General features: G+C 44.9%; 1 protein-coding gene across 1 annotated transcript; it reads left to right on the forward strand.

Annotated features, from left to right (window-relative positions):
• Positions 1 to 5091: 5091 nt before the first annotated feature.
• HAPSTR1 (HUWE1 associated protein modifying stress responses) lies at positions 5092 to 18632 on the forward strand. The gene is made up of 4 exons (XM_064726122.1): positions 5092 to 5514; positions 6260 to 6340; positions 10347 to 10622; positions 18376 to 18632. Exons 1-4 carry the CDS (start codon positions 5295 to 5297, stop codon positions 18618 to 18620), a joined length of 822 nt encoding a protein of 273 aa, XP_064582192.1. The 5' UTR covers positions 5092 to 5294; the 3' UTR covers positions 18621 to 18632.
• The last annotated feature ends 250 nt before the right edge of the window (positions 18633 to 18882 follow it).

The raw sequence follows: 18882 nt of genomic DNA on the forward strand, positions 1-18882 counted from the left end.
CAGCAAAGCAAGTAATAAACTCATACTCTGCCTATGACCCCATTTCTCAGTTTCAGAAGTGGTGGGTTATGCGACATTACTGGCAGTGTGGAGGTTTGCTGACAGCTCAGAGAAAGACATTGGATGGAGACTTCCTGCCAACAAACAAACAAACAAACAAACCCACCTCAGCACAGGATTAGTTTTAGAAACACTCTCACAATCTGCAATTCTAAAGCACTCTGCAAAGGGTGATAGAGCTAACTATGTTTTCTTTCATAGTCTGTGATGCTCTATAAAAAGAGAGCAGCTAAATGTTGCAGTGACTCAGAACTGCCTTTGGGAGCTTGCAGGCAACCTGCTGGAGACCTCTGGCATCCTGCTCCTCCTCCAACCAGCACATGACGGAAAGTGCTGAAACACCTGCCAGCTGCAGTAATTTGTACAGTGCCAAATATCCAACATCCCACCACGAGTTCACATGCAGAGATTCTGCTTTCATCAAGGTTTTTTAAAACCCCCAGGTTTCCTGTCTCACAAAGGTACTGGAGAAAATAATCTACCCGACTAGTAAAGGAAACACTTAGATGACCTCCACATTGTTTTTTTACCAAGACTTTATTTTTTTTTCCAAACCAAATATGTAGTGAGGTACTTGCCCTGGAAAACTGAAAATTGTGTCTCCTACTCTTTTTGGTAGAGTTTGAAGTCACACAATGATCTGCGTCTCATAGGAGTCATGTGGTCTTTCCTGCAAAAGGAGAGTCTTGCTCCTTGTCTAATTGTTAAATGATTTTGATATCAGAGCCCTGACATGAGGTTTGGAGAATCTTGTTCTCACAGAGTCAAACTGCTTTCCTTCTCAAACTGAAGACAGATTTTGGGCAAAATCCCTGGATTACTATTTTAGGCAAGACCAAATTGACCCAGCATTACTCAAGTTGCTTTTATGTGACACCATTTTGATCATGGCATTAGAAGTGTTATTACTAAAGTGCTCTCAGGAAATTGCAGGAATGGTGCAGATGCTGTTGATACCTGTTTTATTTAAAGTTATCAACATTTTAAAAGCCAAACCAACATGCAACTAACCTTTTTGCAGTGCTTACCAAGTTTTATTTTTTCAGAGCAAACAATTATCTAGGAGCACATATTGGAAAAGAAATTCTTTAATCCTATTTCCTTACTTTTCTACTTCCCTGACTCAAACCCAGGAGAATATGAGGCTCTTGCACCCATAAGGAACCCTCATACTTTGATGGTCTCAACCTTTGTCAATAGGTTTCTGTTTCAGATTGATCAAGTGTTTGCATTAAGGGTGCTCTATTGTCACATTTTTCAGCTGGGAACAGCAGTAACAGCCAGCAGACATAAAAACTCATCTGAGCACATCAGGAGCAGCTTAAACTGTCTTGATTATGTGATATACAACAGCCAGTGCACAGCTGTTCTCTGTGAGCCACACTTCTCATAAATACCTGCTGCTTGCTTGCTCAGCCACACTGTGTTGGACTTCCCCAGGATGAAAAATTTTGTCTGAGAAACATTACAATTTGCAGCTGAGTATCCACCTTCCCTGCTGACCTGCTTTTCTGAGGACAGCATACTGAGAGTCTGACGCCAAAGGACAAAATGGTGAAAAGAAATGAAAATATTTTCACTCAGATGTTTTTTTCCTTTGGTGAAATGAATACCTACTCCCTTCAGTTCCTCCTCATAAAATATGATGAAAGTTCTCTTATTCAAGTGTCCAAGTTTGGCTGCAGCACTGTGAAAACATTCCCATGTCTATATTCAGCCATCTACACATTCAGACAATTTAAAATGTTAGTGTTCACTTTGGATAGATTGTGTTATCAATAAACCTTTTTCTTCCCCCATTCCACATTTTCATAGTAAAAAAAAAAATGTTTTCCCTTATTTATCATTAAATTCAACTCCCAGTAAGAGCCTGCAGAAGGGAATAAAACAAGTCTTCAGAGCCTTCTACAATTAGCATATTCTCATCATGCTCCAGTAATTATCTCCCTTGATACTTCAGTTGGGATGCCACACTGCTCTCATCACTACAGCATTCCCATGGGGGAAATTAAGAGGCAAAACATCAAGATTACTCAGATTCTACATTTGCCATGTGCATATCAGTGCCCTCGTGGTCTTTGTGCCTCTGACTCTCCTACAAATCCCTCACCAGCCACCAAAACCAGCACAGTTGTGTTTGTGCCAGGCCACCGACAGTGGGTCAAAAGCACAAAACTTGCTCTTTATTTCTGGGGAGAAAAGATTCTTTAGTGAATCAGTGTTGCTTAGAGCTGCTTAGGAGGTGTCAGGGAGAAGTGTTTGGGTGTGTTAAAGGGTTTTGTGCACGGTGCTTTTGTTCGTTTTTCTTCTTTGCTGCCTCCTCCACAAATAACCTCAAAAAGTCAATCAATATTGTCTTCATTCTCCATTTAATTCTCCTTCTCTACCTGCAGGACTCATTGGTACATTTTAGTCCCAGAAAGTGCTTGGCTCCTTTCCCAAGGCTCTAACACCCTTTTTATCTTCAGGTGGCATAAAGAAGTCTGTAGATCGAGTTAAATTTCTTTCTTCTACCAAAAATGACATTTTTCTAATTTCAAAATTCAGAATCCTTATGTTCTCAGTGCAGCCTCTCTCCATTACTATCCCAGAGATCACCAATGGCCACTTCACAAAACTATAAAAACAATTCATACAACTCCAACATTGTCCACCCCCCCTGGTGTAAGGTGTGAAAGGAAAAGGACCCTCAGACTCCCAGCAGTTTCTGTCAGCTGTAGCTACTCCTGAGAACAATGTGCAGCCAGGTTTGTCTAAATTAATTGTCTAAATTAAAGCAGGAAATTCGGGTGCTAAGCTTTTACCCAGGATTGCCCAGAGAGGCATCACCACTCCCTGTTTGATTTGCACTGAATGGGCACCAGGCACAGCCAAATTTCAGGACAGCCTGCCTGATAAATCATGACTGACACTACATTGTATTGCAGGAATGAACTGTTTATTTCACAGCTGCCAACATTATGCAACTCTTTAGAAATAGTCAGAAAACCAGATGTGTGGTACACAAAGTACAAAAAGCCATGTCTCCTCCTCTTCCATCAAGCTCCCTGCCCCAACTTCTGATCTCAGAGAGCATCTGCAAAGCCCATGAAAGCTGACAGGAAATTCTGCTCTGTTTCTGATGAAGAAGATGAATTTCAGTACTTGATTTATTGGAAAATACTAGAACACAATCCTATCACACATTCCTGTGTGATGCTTTACAATATTTCAACAATTTAAGAATATAAGGAATGGGTATTTCCAAGTTGTTGGTACTTTATAAGGAATCCTATTCAATAGAGAAGATTTCTTCTGTTCCTTGTTTTTCTTAAACCAGTTGCACAGGAGAAAAATCCATGTTGCACCACAATATGTACTCAGTGCCCTTCTGAGCCATGGATGATTTACAAAACCAGTTTGGCTGAAGTTCATAATCTTAAATAAGAATAGACAGAGCTTTACCTAGAAAGGAAGGGAATATCTATGCCTTTGTGTTTGTGCACTAGTGTCATATATCTGAGATACTTAAAAGCCAGTTTCACAATTTCAGATTAAGGTGACATGCACAAAGTTATCGGTGCTCTTACCCCTTCTACTCACATGGAGTGCCAAGGCATAACCCACAAGTAGGAAGCCCTTAGTAATTAGTCCTAATGGTTTAGGAAATACAATAGCTGCAGCTTTTCAGTTGTCCTCAGAGATAAAAAACCCCAACCCATCAGTTCCAACTACACCCTCATACCATTTCTTTCCCACTATATATGATTTAGCTTGATTTCCTGAAAGTTTTACAAAGTTGTATGAACATCCAAGTTCAAAAAGGGAACAAGCATGGACTGGATAAAACTTGGAGGAGGGAACAGCCCATAGAGCTGGTAAGTGCTTCTTGATGGGGTGGGATGGGCACAGCAGGCTGTCCTGGGCTGGGATGGGTACAACAGGCTGCCCTGGGATAGGCACAGGAAGTTCCCCTGGAGTGGGATAGGCACAGCAGGCTGTCCTGGGCTGGGATGGGCACAGCAGGCTGTCCTGGGTGGGATGGGCACAGCAGGCTGCCCTGGGATAGGCACAGGAAGTTCCCCTGGAGTGGGATAGGCACAGCAGGCTGCCCGGGGCTGGGATGGCACAGCAGGCTCCCCATGGGTGGGATGGGCACAGCAGGCTGCCCTGGGTGGGATGGGCACCCCAGGCTGCCGGTGCGTGTCCGTGCTCGGTTCAGCGATGTGGGGGCAGATCCCGAGCCGGCTGCCCGGGGCTGGCAGCGCAGCCGGGCACAGCGGGTGCAATCCCCAGTGTGCAGGCAGCTGTGCCCGGGCCCGGCTCCGCAGCACGGGGACATTCGCTGTGGCTGGAGCAGCTGGAAGCGCATTTCCATTAGCACGGCAGCCAAGTGACAGGATCGCGGGGTGAACGAGTGTTTTTAAACGTGCGCAAAGCAGCTGTGAATTCAGCCTGCTGTTTGGGACTGTGCCTGCTACAGCGCAGAATCAAGAACTGGTAAATAATGTGTAAAACAGGCAGAGAAGTGATGCCGTGGGTCTGAACTCTCGGGGCAAACCCCTCAGCGGTTTCTGCCGGACGCTGGCCCCGGGCCCGGCCGTGTCACACGGCTCGGCCCTCGGGCCCTGCGCGGCCGCCATCTTCCCCCGGGGCCGAGAAGGGAACCGCCTCCCGGGCGGGCTCTGCCCCTCAGCGGAGCCGCGGCGGCCGCTGCCACCTCCCGGTTCGGCCGCGGACAGCGCCCGCCGGAGCCGCCCGAGGCCGGGAGCGCCTCGCTCGCTCAGGGCCGCTGCCGGGGGGGCGCGGGCGGGGCCGCCTCACGCCAGGGGCGGGGCCAGGGCCGAGGCCGCGCGAGGTAGCGCACTGCGCACGCGCATCGCGCCGACGCCCCCGGCACGGGGCTGTGACGGCGTAACCAAACCTGCGTTAGCCCCGCCCTCCGGGGTGTCCCGCGTGACGGACACGTAAACGGGCCAATGAGCGCTGGGGCTCCCGCACGGACCGGCTGTGCCGGGGCGGTGGTGGCCAATCGAGCGCTGCGGGCGGGTCGGGCCGGCTGCGCGTTCCCAGGCGCCTCGGCCGGGCTCTCAGTGCGCTCGGGGCGGTGCCGGCGCTCGGAGTGTTTGGGGCCGGCGGAGCGACGGGCGGGCCCGGCATGGGGGTGAGGTAGGGCCGGCGCGGCGCACGGAACGAGCGCGGCCGGCTGTCGGGACCGGGTGTTCGCGGCGGTGGGACGCGGAGCCGGGCGGAGGATGGAGGACAAGAAGGAGGAGGGCGAGGCGGAGATCCAGGAGCACGGGCCCGAGCACTGGTTCAGCAAGTGGGAGCGGCAGTGCCTGGCTGAGGCCGAGCAGGAGGAGGCGCTGGCGCCGGAGCTGCAGGACGAGGCGGCGGCGCAGCCCGAACACAAGCAGCAGAAGCTCTGGCACCTCTTCCAGAATTCGGCCACCGCCGTGGCGCAGCTCTACAAGGGTGAGCACGGTCAGGGGCTTGGGGAGGGCACGGCACGGCTGGGGCGGCTGGAGGCCGGTGGAGCCCGAGCGCGGTGGGCTCGGGGCCCGGCCCGTGGGGGGTGGGGGCGCCGAGCAGCCGCGGAGCCGCCGGGGTGGGGAGGTGCCCGCAGCGGTACAAAGGGGCCGAGGCGGCGGGAGGTGCGGTGCCGGCCCGCGGCCGCCCTCGGAGACGGACGGGAAAACAAAATGGCGAGAGGGAGGGGGAGCCGCGGTCGCGGCCCGGACAGCGCCCGGCGCGGCCTCCGGGGCGGCTCCTGCGCCGGCCCGGCCGCACCCCCTCCCCCGGCCGCCGGAGCGCTCGGGCCGGAGCGCGGCCGCGGGGTGTCCGGGCGCTCCGGCGGGGGCCGCGCCGGGAGGCTCCGGGCGGCGGGGGCGAGCCCCGAGCGCCGGGGAGGGTGGGGGGGGCCGGGAAGCCCGGCCCTGCCGGCGGCTCCCGACGCCCAGCTCCGGGAAGAGACTCCCGACAAAATGGCGAAGCGGGGCCGGGCTCATTGTGCGGCGGGGCCGGGGCGGGGGCAGCCGGGCGCTCCCCGCCGCGCTGGGGGCACCGCGCCCGCTGCCCCGGCCCGGCCGCTGCCCGCCCGCCCCGCTCGGCCCCGATCCGGAGCTGCCTCCGGAAGGTGGAACAAAATGGCGAAACCTAACATGGCCGTTCGGAGCGGGTGACTCCAAAATAAACAGCGTGTGTCCTTCCCTCCCTGCAGACCGGGTGTGCCAGCAGCCGGGGCTCTCCCTCTGGGTCCCCTTCCAGAACGCCGCCACTGCGGTCACCAACCTCTACAAAGGTAAGGGGCTGCCCCCCTGCTGCCCCGGCAGCCCTCTCCGCCGAGCCGGGCCCCACTCTGCCTCCTGCCCCGGCTTACTCATAAGTAGGGCCTGTTAATGTCTCTTATTCACCCTGATAAAATCTAACCCGAGACTGCTTCCTGAATCTTGCAGGTTTTCCCTGGTCCACTTTAGCTGACGGTAGCTGAATCTTTTCTGTTGCCTCATGTCAATGACTCATAAACTTAAAATCTGTTTTACTTTGAGACCCTTGAAAAAGGGTGTCTTTAACATGTGTCTGTTTCTTGTGAATTCAAGGGAAGTGTCCAACGGCTTATTAAACAGTACTGAAATTCCCTGCATTGTTTATATTTCATGGTGCATTAGATGTTGGGGTGTCAGTTTAATGCCTTCTCTTCTGTGGTGAAGCAAAGTCGGGTTTAGTGCTCTTAAAATTCTGCACAGATGTTATGTGACAGAAACTTTTATCTTCTTGTGGCACTGAGACTTCTTAAGTGAGCCTCACAGTTTATTTTAAGCACTAAAATGTCATTATGTCTGTGTTCAGCATGGCTGTAAGAAGGCAGTGTTAGCCAGAACTTTGGTAGGAGTGTGCTTTGCATGTGGCTGTGCTTTAGTGCTGGTTTACTGGGTGTTTCTGAACTCTGCAGTTCTTTGGGTTGTCCCAGGAATTCTTGTCTGCAGGAGGCTCATTCAGTGGCTTTTACTTTATTTAAAAGGTTGTGCTAAAATGATACATATCAGTGAGGGCTGAAATTGGCACATTGTGATTCCCATTGTTATTGCCTTCCATTCCGAGGAAGGGAAGTGCTTTAAAATTACAATGTTGGTTTTTCTGGCTTATAGTTGGTTTTGGTTTTTTTTCCCCTTGGTCTGTACAGCATTATCTGTAGTTCTGCCTCTATGCTCCTTCATTTGCCTGCAGTTTTGTCATTTTGGATTTGCTTTAAGCAGTTGATGTGTTTGTGATGGGTGATGAGGTTTCTGATGTAGACAGAGCGAGGAGGAAGTGTAGGTGCACAGCCCTCCCTGCCAGAGTGGTGCCTCCTGCAGAAGGTGCCTTTGAATGCTGTGTGTGTGTGTGTCAGGTCATGTGAAGGGGCAGCACCTGAGAGCAGGAGGTGCTGGCCTGAGGGTGTGGGTCACTGGAACATGTCTGGGGACAATAGTCATTTGAGAATGGTGCTAGAGTAGCAGCAGGTAGTGTTAATAAATTGTCTGGAATAATTAGTCTGTCTTTACAAATGGCTCTCCCTTACAGCATCTTTATTATGAAGGCTTAGGCTGTTTATTTCTGGTTAAAATGCTAGATTACTTCTGCTGTAGGCAAAATGAGACTTTTTGTTGGTAATGATGTGATTAATTGATGAGTAGGTGATTGGGGAAACTAGACTTGGAAGCTGACTTTGGTCAGGTATAATGTAATACTTCCAAAACCAGCACCTGAAACAAATGTTTTCTTCAAACAGATCCTAAAGTACCTGAGTTACTCAGGAATGCTATCTTTCAGTTTTCAGTTAACTTGCAAGTCAGTAGAAATTTGGTGATAACATGGTAGAACCAGCTGAACGCTGTCACATCTGACACGTTTGAGTCTCTTACTGTGAGTTTGCTTTCCCTAGTGGTGAACATGGCTCTTAAAAAAACTCCTGTTTTTCACATTCTCAGTACTGTTTGTTTTGGAGGACTCTGTCAAAATACTGAAGGAATACTTGGTGGGGTGGATTGAACACCACAAACTGCCTCTTGCCTTGTCAGCTGCTTTCTGATCTGATAAATACTTGGAGTTTTGAGGCATCATCTTTTTAGCAAGAGCAACCCGAGGAATGGTGCATAATGAGAAGGCCATGATGTCTTGAATGTCAGCATTTCTTCTGAATATAGATTAGAAGTTTAATACCACACCACACTGATGGTCTTGCATCCTGAGTTTCTGGTGCTGGTGATAGAGACTGCATTCAAGGCACTTCTTTATCTTGATTGCTCTAAAAAAGTCAAGGCATGGCTTGTAATGTAGGATTTAGAACTTAAGGCCACTGTGGAAAGTTCTAGGTATATGTTAGAATAAGACTTCTGAGTCTACAATTTACCTTGTTTTTATTAAAAAAGCCCTGAATATTTTCTAGTGTTTATTTTGACTTAGTAATTTCAGAATGTATGCAGCTTGACTGCTTAGGTTTTGCTAGCTTAACTTTGTAAACAAAGTGGTTGTGGCTTTTCCCATAAAAATCTAATGTACCCGGGGTAATGATGCTTGAAACTTCTCTGGGCTGCATCAGCAGTCAGTGTTTGACCTCATACCTAGTTCACAGCTAGCACTTTGTAAAGCATTCTCATACACAAAGAAAGCAGGGTATTGATGTAAAGCCAGCCTCCAAGCCTCAGAAGGACACTCCTGGTATTTCAGGAAGTGATTAAAGGAGTATTTTCAGTTTCCAAGTTGGCTCCAGAGTGTTTGGGCAGCTTTTGCTGCCAGTGCATTGGAGTCCAGGCTGCTGTGTGTATAAAATGGCAGGAGGAATAATCTGTCACGTTACCATTGCTTTCAGGGGAATTAGCATTTGTAAATGTAGCCTTTGGATTACAAAGTAGTACAGGCAGAATACTCTTAGAGTGGATACAAATAACAGGTTAAGTTACATTTGTTTACTTGTTTAGTTTAAACTCCAAAAGCTCCAAGATTTAGCTCAGTTTGAGGTGGTTTTGGTCTGTTGTTAAGTTTGAAGTGCTGCTCTTTGGCAGTGTAGCTCTCAGTGCTGTCTTTTCATGGTCTGTGTAGTGATGCCTTAGAATACAAGGCCAAGAATAACATTTAGCAGTAGTACTTGCTGGGTTCTGGAGTGTGACAAAGCTACATTAGATGTATATGTCATTGTTTGTAAACTAATATTTTGGGATAGCTGTTCAAAGAAATACATTTATCTTCTGGCTTTTGCTGTGGGCTTCATTAATAAAACAAGATTATGAAATGCTGTTTAAATCAGCTTTGCCACATGGAAAAAAAATCTATGGAATTCAAGTAAACAAAATTGGAGTGGATATGTTCATGTCTTTTAAGGAGCAAGAGCAACATAGGAGTATGAAACTTTTCATGAAACTGAAATGGGTGTTGTCAAAGCTCTGATAGCAAACCTGTGATGAACAAGATGAGCATAATTGTGTGGTGAACAGGATTTGTCCCACCTGTTACTGTGGTTTGAAACTTACTCAAACTGCTAGCCAGAAATACACTTCCCAAAGTTTGAAAGCAACTTAATACACTGGAGACACAGCTATAACTGATGTGCACAGGTGGCTAGTTACATTAACAGAGAGAGAAATTGCATTTTGTAGTAGGATTTATTGTAAATTGTGTGTTTAAAACTTTTCTATATCAGAATTGCCATGGGATCCTAAATGGGGAAGGAAACTTTCTTAGCCTTTGTACATGATATGTTGGCTAATTGAAAGACATTGGGGACTCTTGTGTTCTAACTAGTTTCAAAACTGTGGCCTGTGAATTGCCTCTGCAATTGAAATCCAGCTGAAAATAGAAGAACTTGAAAGAAATCCTGAGTTTTCTGGCAGTTCCTTACCTGTGAGAATGAAGAAAAGCAGTTACTCCTTTCTTATTTTGGGCTTCCTGCTGTATTGATGCACTGTGTGTGTCTAAGTCTGTTGTCCATTGATTTAATATCTTCCTCAGCCTGACAAGCTCTAAGTGTGTTTTTAATGTAAATAAACAGTGCTGTGGTGTTGACCTGAAGTGTAGTAAATGCTGTTTAAGTGGAGCTGGAGTTGCTGTTGGCTATCTGACATGTAAAGAGGATGGAACATTTTGGGTAATACTCTCTTCAGGTTTAATGGAACTCCTCTTTGCTGCTGCAGCCACCTTGGTGCTGCCTTATGGTGTACCTTGTAAAGATGTAGATCCTTCTTCTTTGCCATGCTTGGCAGGAGGCCACATCAGTGCTGTGCTGTACATTGCTGTGTAACACTCAGAGAATGTTTTCTGTCCTCTTGCAGAGAGTGTGGATGCCCACCAGCGGAGCTTTGATTTAGGAATCCAGATTGGCTATCAGCGCCGGAATAAGGATGTGTTAGCCTGGGTTAAAAAACGCAGAAGAACTATTCGAAGAGAAGACTTAATCAGCTTCCTTTGTGGAAAAGTCCCTCCTCCAAGAAATTCTAGAGCTCCCCCAAGACTGACTGTAGTATCCCCTAACCGAGCTACTTCAACAGAAACTAGCTCATCTGTAGAGACTGATTTGCAACCCTTCCGTGAAGCCATAGCTCTGCATGGTAACTGCCACTTTTTCAATACTACTTGGTTAACACTGGGTGGGGGTTTTTAAGGTGTGTTTGGCATATCATAATGTGTCATGTACCTGGTGTTCCAGCTGAAGGTATTCCCTTCATTCTTTAAGGGAGCTTTTGCATGTATAAGGCATGTGTTGGCTGCTAAAAATTTGTATAGTTGAGTATTTTCAGTGAAGAAAAGGTACTGAATAAAATGAAATTTGGGTCTGTGATATTGCACAGCTGTGAACTCAGCAGTTTAATTTCAAGTCTTTGTAGTGTTTTTGAAGCATGAAGAGACTTGGCATTCATAGCAATGCTAAAGTAAACAGAATTCTTGGAAAATGGCAGTGCTCTGCTAGCAACTAGTTTAATATTAAGATTTGACTACTAGCAAATTTTTGGAGGCTTAGGGAGGGAATTGGGTGTCTGAGGCGTCTGTCTCTAGCTCTCTAGTACCTTTGTTAGGCACTAGTGCAGTTCAGCATTCTACTTACAGTACCCTGGAGAGGGTGTTTCAGTTGCACGTTTTTGAAATAATTGAGCCCTGTTCAGAACTTTGTTCTAGTTCACTTTCAGATTTACGTGTCTTCCATGTCATACTGAATTGCCTTCCTTGCCATCACCAGCAGTGTTGGGTGTATCTCTTTTCAGAGATGAATATTCAGTAGCTTATTCTGTATTGAATTATGATTGAGCAAGTGATAGCCAGATGTGCTTTAAACTGCTCTTGAGGTGAGATGGGGCAGTTCACCTCTGGGTTTTGTGCCTTCTAAAATTCAAAAGGGTAGCAGATACCTTGAGGTACCAACCCTAGACATTCTAAAAATGAAAATGAAGCTATCCAGAAGTACAACCTAAATTAAATTTTTACTGTCTGGATATTCTCAGTGGGGGGTAGAATTGATGGGTTAATTAGAAGCATGAATTCCTGAAAATGCAGATTTGGCTTCTGCTGTGCTCTGGTGGTTTTTAAAGATGCCCAGTCTAGACACTGTTACTGTCTAGGTGACAGCCATTTAAACCAAACATGCTTCCCTACTCAGTCATGTTGGTTTTGGCAGTTTCCTGTCTCATACAGAAGGAGGCTAGGGAATTCTGTGCACCACTGTTGCTTACTCAGTGTAGATAAAATTAATTTCATGAGAACAGCTGCAGAAGCTGGCTCTGGCTGTGGTAAGCACCCTCGTAAAAATGCTTTTCTGAAAATATAGTTGAATCTGTGGAGTTGGATTTAACTGGAAAGGCTCAGTCTCAGGTGAGAGGAAGCTTAGGTAGGCTCACTTCAGCACAGGGAGCTCTCTGAGTAGACTCGGGCATTTTTATTGCTAAAATGGCTCTTTTTGTGTCCATGTATTGCTTCCTAGCATCTGCTTTGTACAGAGGTGGTTTATGGAAGTACTTTTCTATAGCATGAGGATCTGAACAATGATATATATATATAAAGTTTCCCATATTTCATAATGTAATGCAGGGTCATGAGGAGGTTCTGTCCTCTGTAGTGGTACTGCAGGGGCTCAAAATGTACTTTTCCCCTTCATCAGCTGGTTGACAAGATTACATGTCAGTCACCTTCTGGATTAGATTCTCCTCATATCAGTTTCAATCTGGTCCTTGACACAAATGCTTTTGTGCTAATCCTTTAGTGACTAGGCTTGTATTGGGCCTTATAACTGTTTTTAGGTTATTGCCTACAATGTTTGCATTACTCCAGCTTCTCCCCTTTTTTTTTTCTTCAAGGAAGTTGTGATTAAGCAATCTCATGAACTCATTTCCTATTTATTGTAGGGCTTCTCAAAACTATGTTTTGATTTTGAAACCTGCCAAGGATCTTCAGGTGTTTGTAAATTATGCCTGTGCTTATCATAATTTTTGGCACATTGTTTGCAAGTGCTGCTTCTGAGTTTCATGAGGGAACATGAGAACCTGGTGATAGCGAGGAGCAGTCCAGGCACAGAGGTTTTGAGAGGAGTTTCCAGCTGGCATGTAAAGGTGGGAGGCTGTTTTGTGCTGCTTGGCTTCTGATGGGAATAGAGTATTTGTTGATCATGTGGATGGGTTGAATTAGATTTGAGGGATGATGCTAAAACTTTGCTGCTTGCAGCAAGGCCTCTTTTAGTAAAGCAGGGATAGATATGAATAGCCCATGGCACCAGGTAAAGTGGAAGCAGAGCTGGGGTATTGACTTCTCAGAAATAGGTACTATTATATGTCTAAAGATCATGGCATTATAGCTTGCTGATCTTCCCCTGTGATGGTGGAAAATATCTTTTTCATAATCTAACCCCTAAATGCATCATAAGCACAAAATTTTGACAAAAGCAGTGGTAACAAAATAGCCAATAATTCAGTATTTCCTGGAACATCAAACACAGTTCTAGGTGTATGCCCTAGACCAAAGCATTAGAGATTAGCATCCTTTAGGCATCAGTACAATCTTTAAACTGTATGCTTCAAAAGAAATATCTTAAAACTGAATTTTTGTCTCCAGCCCTGTAACCTCTGACCTGTATTTTATCTCTGCAAGATGGTTGACGGTTTTTTGGGCAGGATATTGACCCCAGAATTTAATCTTGTGATACTGATTATCAAGTCTTTGTACTACAAGAAAACTTGAGAGCAGAACAGCAGAGAAGAACCTGTTATAGCAGCTAAAAGCAAAATTATCATGGCAAAAAATTAGTCATGACAATGTTTAAGATGTGATCTCCCTGTTCTTTTAACTCCATAGCACTTATGCTCTGCAGTTGTTACTGAGCTCTTGAGTGTCACTTAGTGAGAAGGAGACTTTGGAACCTTACTCTTGAGAGAGCAAACTTTGGTAAACAATATCTTTTCCCTTATTATCAGCTTTTCACTGTTAGCATGCTGATAGGTAACCTTGAAATAAAGCAGGACTGATGACTTGAACTGTGAATATTTGAAAAGAAGTTCAAGCCTTTTAGAAAAGCTGAGTAGTTATCTCAAGGTAATACATGATGTTTTACTCTGGAGTGCCAGTGCAGTTTTCTGAAACTTTAATGAAACATCAGTCTAATGCTTGGTGTTTTAAGATGTGGTAGTAGAAGATAATACCTTTATTGTCCAACATCTCAATTACAGAGTTGGGTTTTTAACTTCCATTAGTCCCTGAAATGTCATTGCAGCCAGGGAAAGTATGGATGTGTCTTCACCTACTCTCTGGATGTGTATTGACATTTCCAGTTCTGTAAGAGCTGAGTTTCAAATGACAGAATTCCATCAATCTGAGCTAACAGTACAGGACTCCCAAACACTGCCACGTGCTCAGCCACGTTGTGCCTGGCTGGAGCTGCTGTACCGAGGGTGGTGCACAGCCCCTGTCCTCCACTGGCCGTGTGCTCTGTGTTTAACACACCGTCCTACCAGCAAAATGGGAGAAAATGCTGGGATTTCAGGAGGGGCAAGAAGCAAGCTTGGAAAGGTAATGTTGAAATGCATTTGGCTTGAGCATTCTTAATCAAAAATTAGGTGAATTTGGGGAAAAATAGGGTAACAGTACAGTGAGAGAACATGAGTTCTTTTTCTCCTTAGCTTTAATGTTGATGTGTATAATTCATGTGAGTTGGTCTCTGTGGGGTAGGGAGAGCACTTGCATGTAGAAGTTTGTGACCTGGCCCCTTAGGAGTTTGAATTCCCACTAGGCCTTCATGTTTGCTTCTCAGAATATTGAAGTGCAGTTTAAAACAGGGGCACTTAGCAGAGTGGAGAAGCAGCAGCTGGTAAAAGAGGGGATGGGAGAACAGAGTTCAGATTGGTCTGACACAGATTAATTTAAAGGTTGTATGTAAATATAGCTGTGATGGAATTGTGTATTGGTATGTGCTGCTAAAAGTTGCTCTTGGAGCCAGTACTGTGAAAGGGTGAATATGACAGAAGAGTGACAAGGATCTCTCTGCATGCTATTTTGTATTTATCTGGGGTTATTAACTAATTCCTGCTTTAGTCACACTACCTAAGCATGAATGTTCCTTGTGATACTTCCTGATAAAAACTTCTAGAAACAGAGTTAGTACTATGTGGAACAGTAGCTACCCAGAATATCATGCTGTGATAGTGACCTGAATAAGTTGTACATGGGCATGATTGTAGTGCAGATGAAACAGCATTTACAGTTTGTTAGGCCAGTGGTGATAAACTTGCTAATTTTGAGTTGACTGTTTCATGGATTACAAAATACTTAAAACTTATTCAGTCAAGCATTCTAATATTTTGATAGTTTTGGAGTGTACTTATTTATAAATTGGGGAGTATTGGTCACAGCTCCTTCTAATGGTACTGTAAGACCTTTTAAAATAGAATTTTTTGTAAAGTCATTGTCTGTGAAATGTCCCTTTGTTAATGAAAGATATAACAGGAATGAGGATGTACTTGGTACTGCAAAATGTTTGAGATCTGCCTTCCACTTCAAGCCTTTCCAACTCAAAAGGGGGTCAGAGCCATGTGGGCCTTCCTAAAGTCCTCAAAGAATAAAGGAGATGTCCCTGGTAGAAAGGAGTGGGAAACTTCAGAGGTGGGTGTGAGACTGTGGGAGAAGTGAAGCCACTTCAGCAGCTGTTTGGATCTCTGTCCTTTTGTATGGACAAAACTGATGTGCCTGTGGTTAAGGCCATATTAATCACAATACAGAAATTTGAGGTTGGGAAGTGGTGTTGCTGACAGTCTGTCATCTTACCACTTCCTAGTGCCAGTTACTGCTTTAAATGCTTTGGGAAGAGCTCTGAGTCTGCTGAAAGCTTCAACTCAGAGTAATTCACAGTAAATGGTTTTTCTGAGATTTCCTCTGCCTTGCCAGAGCTTCTCAAGGAAAAGCTTAACTCTTTACCCTGTTGACTAAAAGTGAATTTTTTTGAGCATTGCAGGTTGTTCTCAGAGATGTTGGTTCCATGTAGTGACATCTTGATATTTGTGTATGCTTTGAGTTTGCTTTGGCTTTCCATGTTAGCTCAATTAGCCCATCCTAATGTGCAAATCCAAACTGTGATCTGAGTGTTTCATTTGGCAGTTTTGCCCTTCTGGATGGATGGCAGTGCTGTGTGATGTGATTCACTGCCAGGAGCTGAGGCTGTCAGTCTGTCAGTACCCAGCCATGACTGGTACTAAATACCTGGGTGAGCTGCAAGATTAACCTGTAGCTCAGAGCCCATGCTGTGATGCAATATCCTTGTATTCTGATCTCTAGGAATTAATTCAAAGCTACTCTCCTACCTTAGACACTAAGTTGACTTGAAGATTTTAACTTGTAATTATCTGCTGAATGTTGTTTGTGTATTTAAATGTACAGTGATTCAGCATTACCTAAATGCTGGGAAGTCAGTGACTGCTTTAGGCATTGCTTGTGGACTTTGGCAGTCTGGTTTAGAATATGCTGCACTGTGTTACAGATACATCTTTTAACTGTATCAACTCTTTCAAAGAATGCTTGTTACTTGAAAAGGCTCCACTTAAAGACATAGTTGTTGAGTGGTGCCATAAAATGTCTTTTGACATCACAAGTTAGTTTTGGGGTTTATGTAGAATAATTTTTCTGCCCTTACTTGGGCACTAAATGTAGTAAAAAGATGTCATGATAAAACTGAATTACTATGTTGCTCCTTTGGTGTGAGTTGTATAACAGTAAATGACTGATAAGTGATGTAAATTGTTGACTCCTAAGTGTAAGTAATGACACTGAACTTGTGTGGTCACAGCAGTTTTGCTTGGAATAGGGGTGTGGGGGAAATCTCTACAATCAGTTTGGATTTGAAAAAATGTCACCTGTATGCTGTCAGATTTTTTCCAATTTAAATGTACAGGATGAATTAATGTTTTTTTCTGATGTATGTCATGCCAGTTAAAATTAAACTACTGATGTCTTTGAATTGTGAAGTGATTTGTTACCTGCCCAAATTGTCTATGTTAGTAGTTTATGCAGGATATGGTATCTGAATTGGCTTTTTCTCATACATCTGTCATCAGGTTTAGCTGCATTACTTTCTTTGGTGGATGCATGGGAAATTCTTTTCCTAATGGTTTGAATTTAAGCTTGACCTTAATCCTGAGAATACTGTCACAAACTTTATTTCTAAGTTACCTTTACACTAAAACAGCTTCTTCTGTTTGAATACTTTCTGCCATTGTGAATGAGCAATGATTTTGCTGTTAACAAAATCTGCAGGGTGCCTCTCGGAGTTCAGGCCATGCTTCTGGGCCCTGTTTGAGCACCACTTGGAGCTGTAAGCAAAAGCCCTAAGAAAGAATCAGTGATTGGTGGCTGTGTCTGCTGGTTGTTGTGCAATGTCAGATCTGTGTGAAGCATTTCCTGTGCTGTTACAAGCTGGAAGCTTTAAATGTCCATCCAGTAATGTTCAGTGGAGTGAAGTTGGCTGGGCTGCTCCACCCTGACCTGTGTATCAGCCTGCCATTGCTGCAGATGGCTTTTAGACTTCAGCTTCTCCCTGAGGTTTCTGGTGACTGATGTTGTAGTTCTGGCAGTCCTCTCTTCCCAGAGCCTCTGAAGTTGCCTGTTTGGCCTGCCAGCAGCTGGTGGATTGGGCTTTGTTAGGCTTGACTTGTCAGTCAGTGGTTTTTGGCTGCTCATTTGACAGTACATGGAGATGGGAATTAGTGCATGCACAAGGTTTGTGATGGCTGGACAGAGCTATGGAATATTTGAGATTGGAGAAGGGAGCTCTTTTGAAGGTTACTGAGAGAGGAATCTTCCTGGACAGTTCAGCATTTCCTTGTTCTTATTGTTAGAAAATATGCAGATCTATCCTTATCTTTTCTAGGGCTAACAGATTTTTCTGTACTCTTCTACTAATACTCAGGTTTGGAAAAGTTGTGATAGTAAAGATGTTTGTCTTATATTTGAGCTCCTGTTTATCCCCAAATACAGCCTGAATTGGAAATTGAGAAGAGTAGTTAGTTAGACTTTTGTGTATTAGTCCTTACTAAATTTATGTTTCAGAATGTCCCACTTTTGCAAAATTGTCATGTTACAGAATGCAGAGGTTAAATTAGTATGGAAGTTCATGGTTGTCTTTTTATGGCCTTGTTTCTACAGTAAATAAACCTCAGTTTGATTCAAATACTACTAATCTGAATACAAACCAAATTACTTGCAGGGTACCTGTGACAGTGATTTGCATCAGAACTGTTGATAACAAATTTTGGGTGATTGTCGTGTGGTTTTCCTTGCTTATTCTTTATGTGCATTTCTGAATTTAATGATACTAATGTGTTGGCTGTTAGTGTTAGCCATGAAATAAAAGTTGTAATGATGAACTGGCTGTGGTGTACACCTGTGTGAGACCTGCTGCCATGCTGCAGTTTCCTTCAGGGAGTGGAAGGGAGCAGGGTGGTGGTGTTGACACAAGTCCAGGTCAGTTCAAGTCAAGCCCTTGGCAGGGCTGTGTAACTCTTGGTCCAGTGTGAAGCCTTTCAATTGAGATTGTCTGCTCTCGAGTCCCTGTTTTGAATAGCTTGTCATGCCTGTGGAGTTAATGTTTTTCACAGTGTGCTGTTACATCCTGGTGTATAAGCTCACTTCCAACATAAAAAGCAGTTCTGGTAACTACTGGATTATTGCACAGGCTGAAAGCTGAGGAGGTGTGCTCTGGGCTGAGTGGTACAAATGGCAGGGTGAAGTGTCTTTAAGGTCTCTGTGGAATGGGGCTGAGTGCAACCCTGTGTGGCACCTGTGGGGACTGAACTGTCTGTGCTGTCTGACTGAAGCCCTTTTTCTCTCTCTCCCCAGGTCTTAGTGGTGCAATGGCTAGTATAAGTGTTCGCTCGAGTACCCCAGGCTCGCCTACTCACGTGAGCAGTGGCTCCAATGCTAGTCGAAGGAGAAATGGACTCCATGATGTTGATTTGAACACTTTCATATCAGAAGAAATGGCACTCCACTTGGACAATGGTGGAACTAGAAAGCGTACCTCAGCCCAGTGTGGCGATGTCATTACAGACTCACCAACTCATAAACGCAACAGAATGATCTAAACTGCAAAAATTTCAAACCCACCATGCTGCTTGAAAGCCACTTGATCCTCAGAGTACTATTGAAAAGGAAACATGAGGCCATCTTTCCATATTCACTGTTTAAGACAAAGAATTCAATAAATGCCATAAAGGAAATTTTAGATATTACATTAGATGCCTCTTGTAACTGCGGCTTTCTTAAACTATATTCTTAGCAGAGGACATCAGATATTGTGTAGTAGTTAGCAAGATCATCATAGGCGAACATGTATCTGTTCCAAGG

Source organism: Zonotrichia leucophrys, chromosome 14 (genome assembly GCF_028769735.1).
Source record: "Zonotrichia leucophrys gambelii isolate GWCS_2022_RI chromosome 14, RI_Zleu_2.0, whole genome shotgun sequence".
NCBI lineage: Eukaryota > Metazoa > Chordata > Aves > Passeriformes > Passerellidae > Zonotrichia > Zonotrichia leucophrys.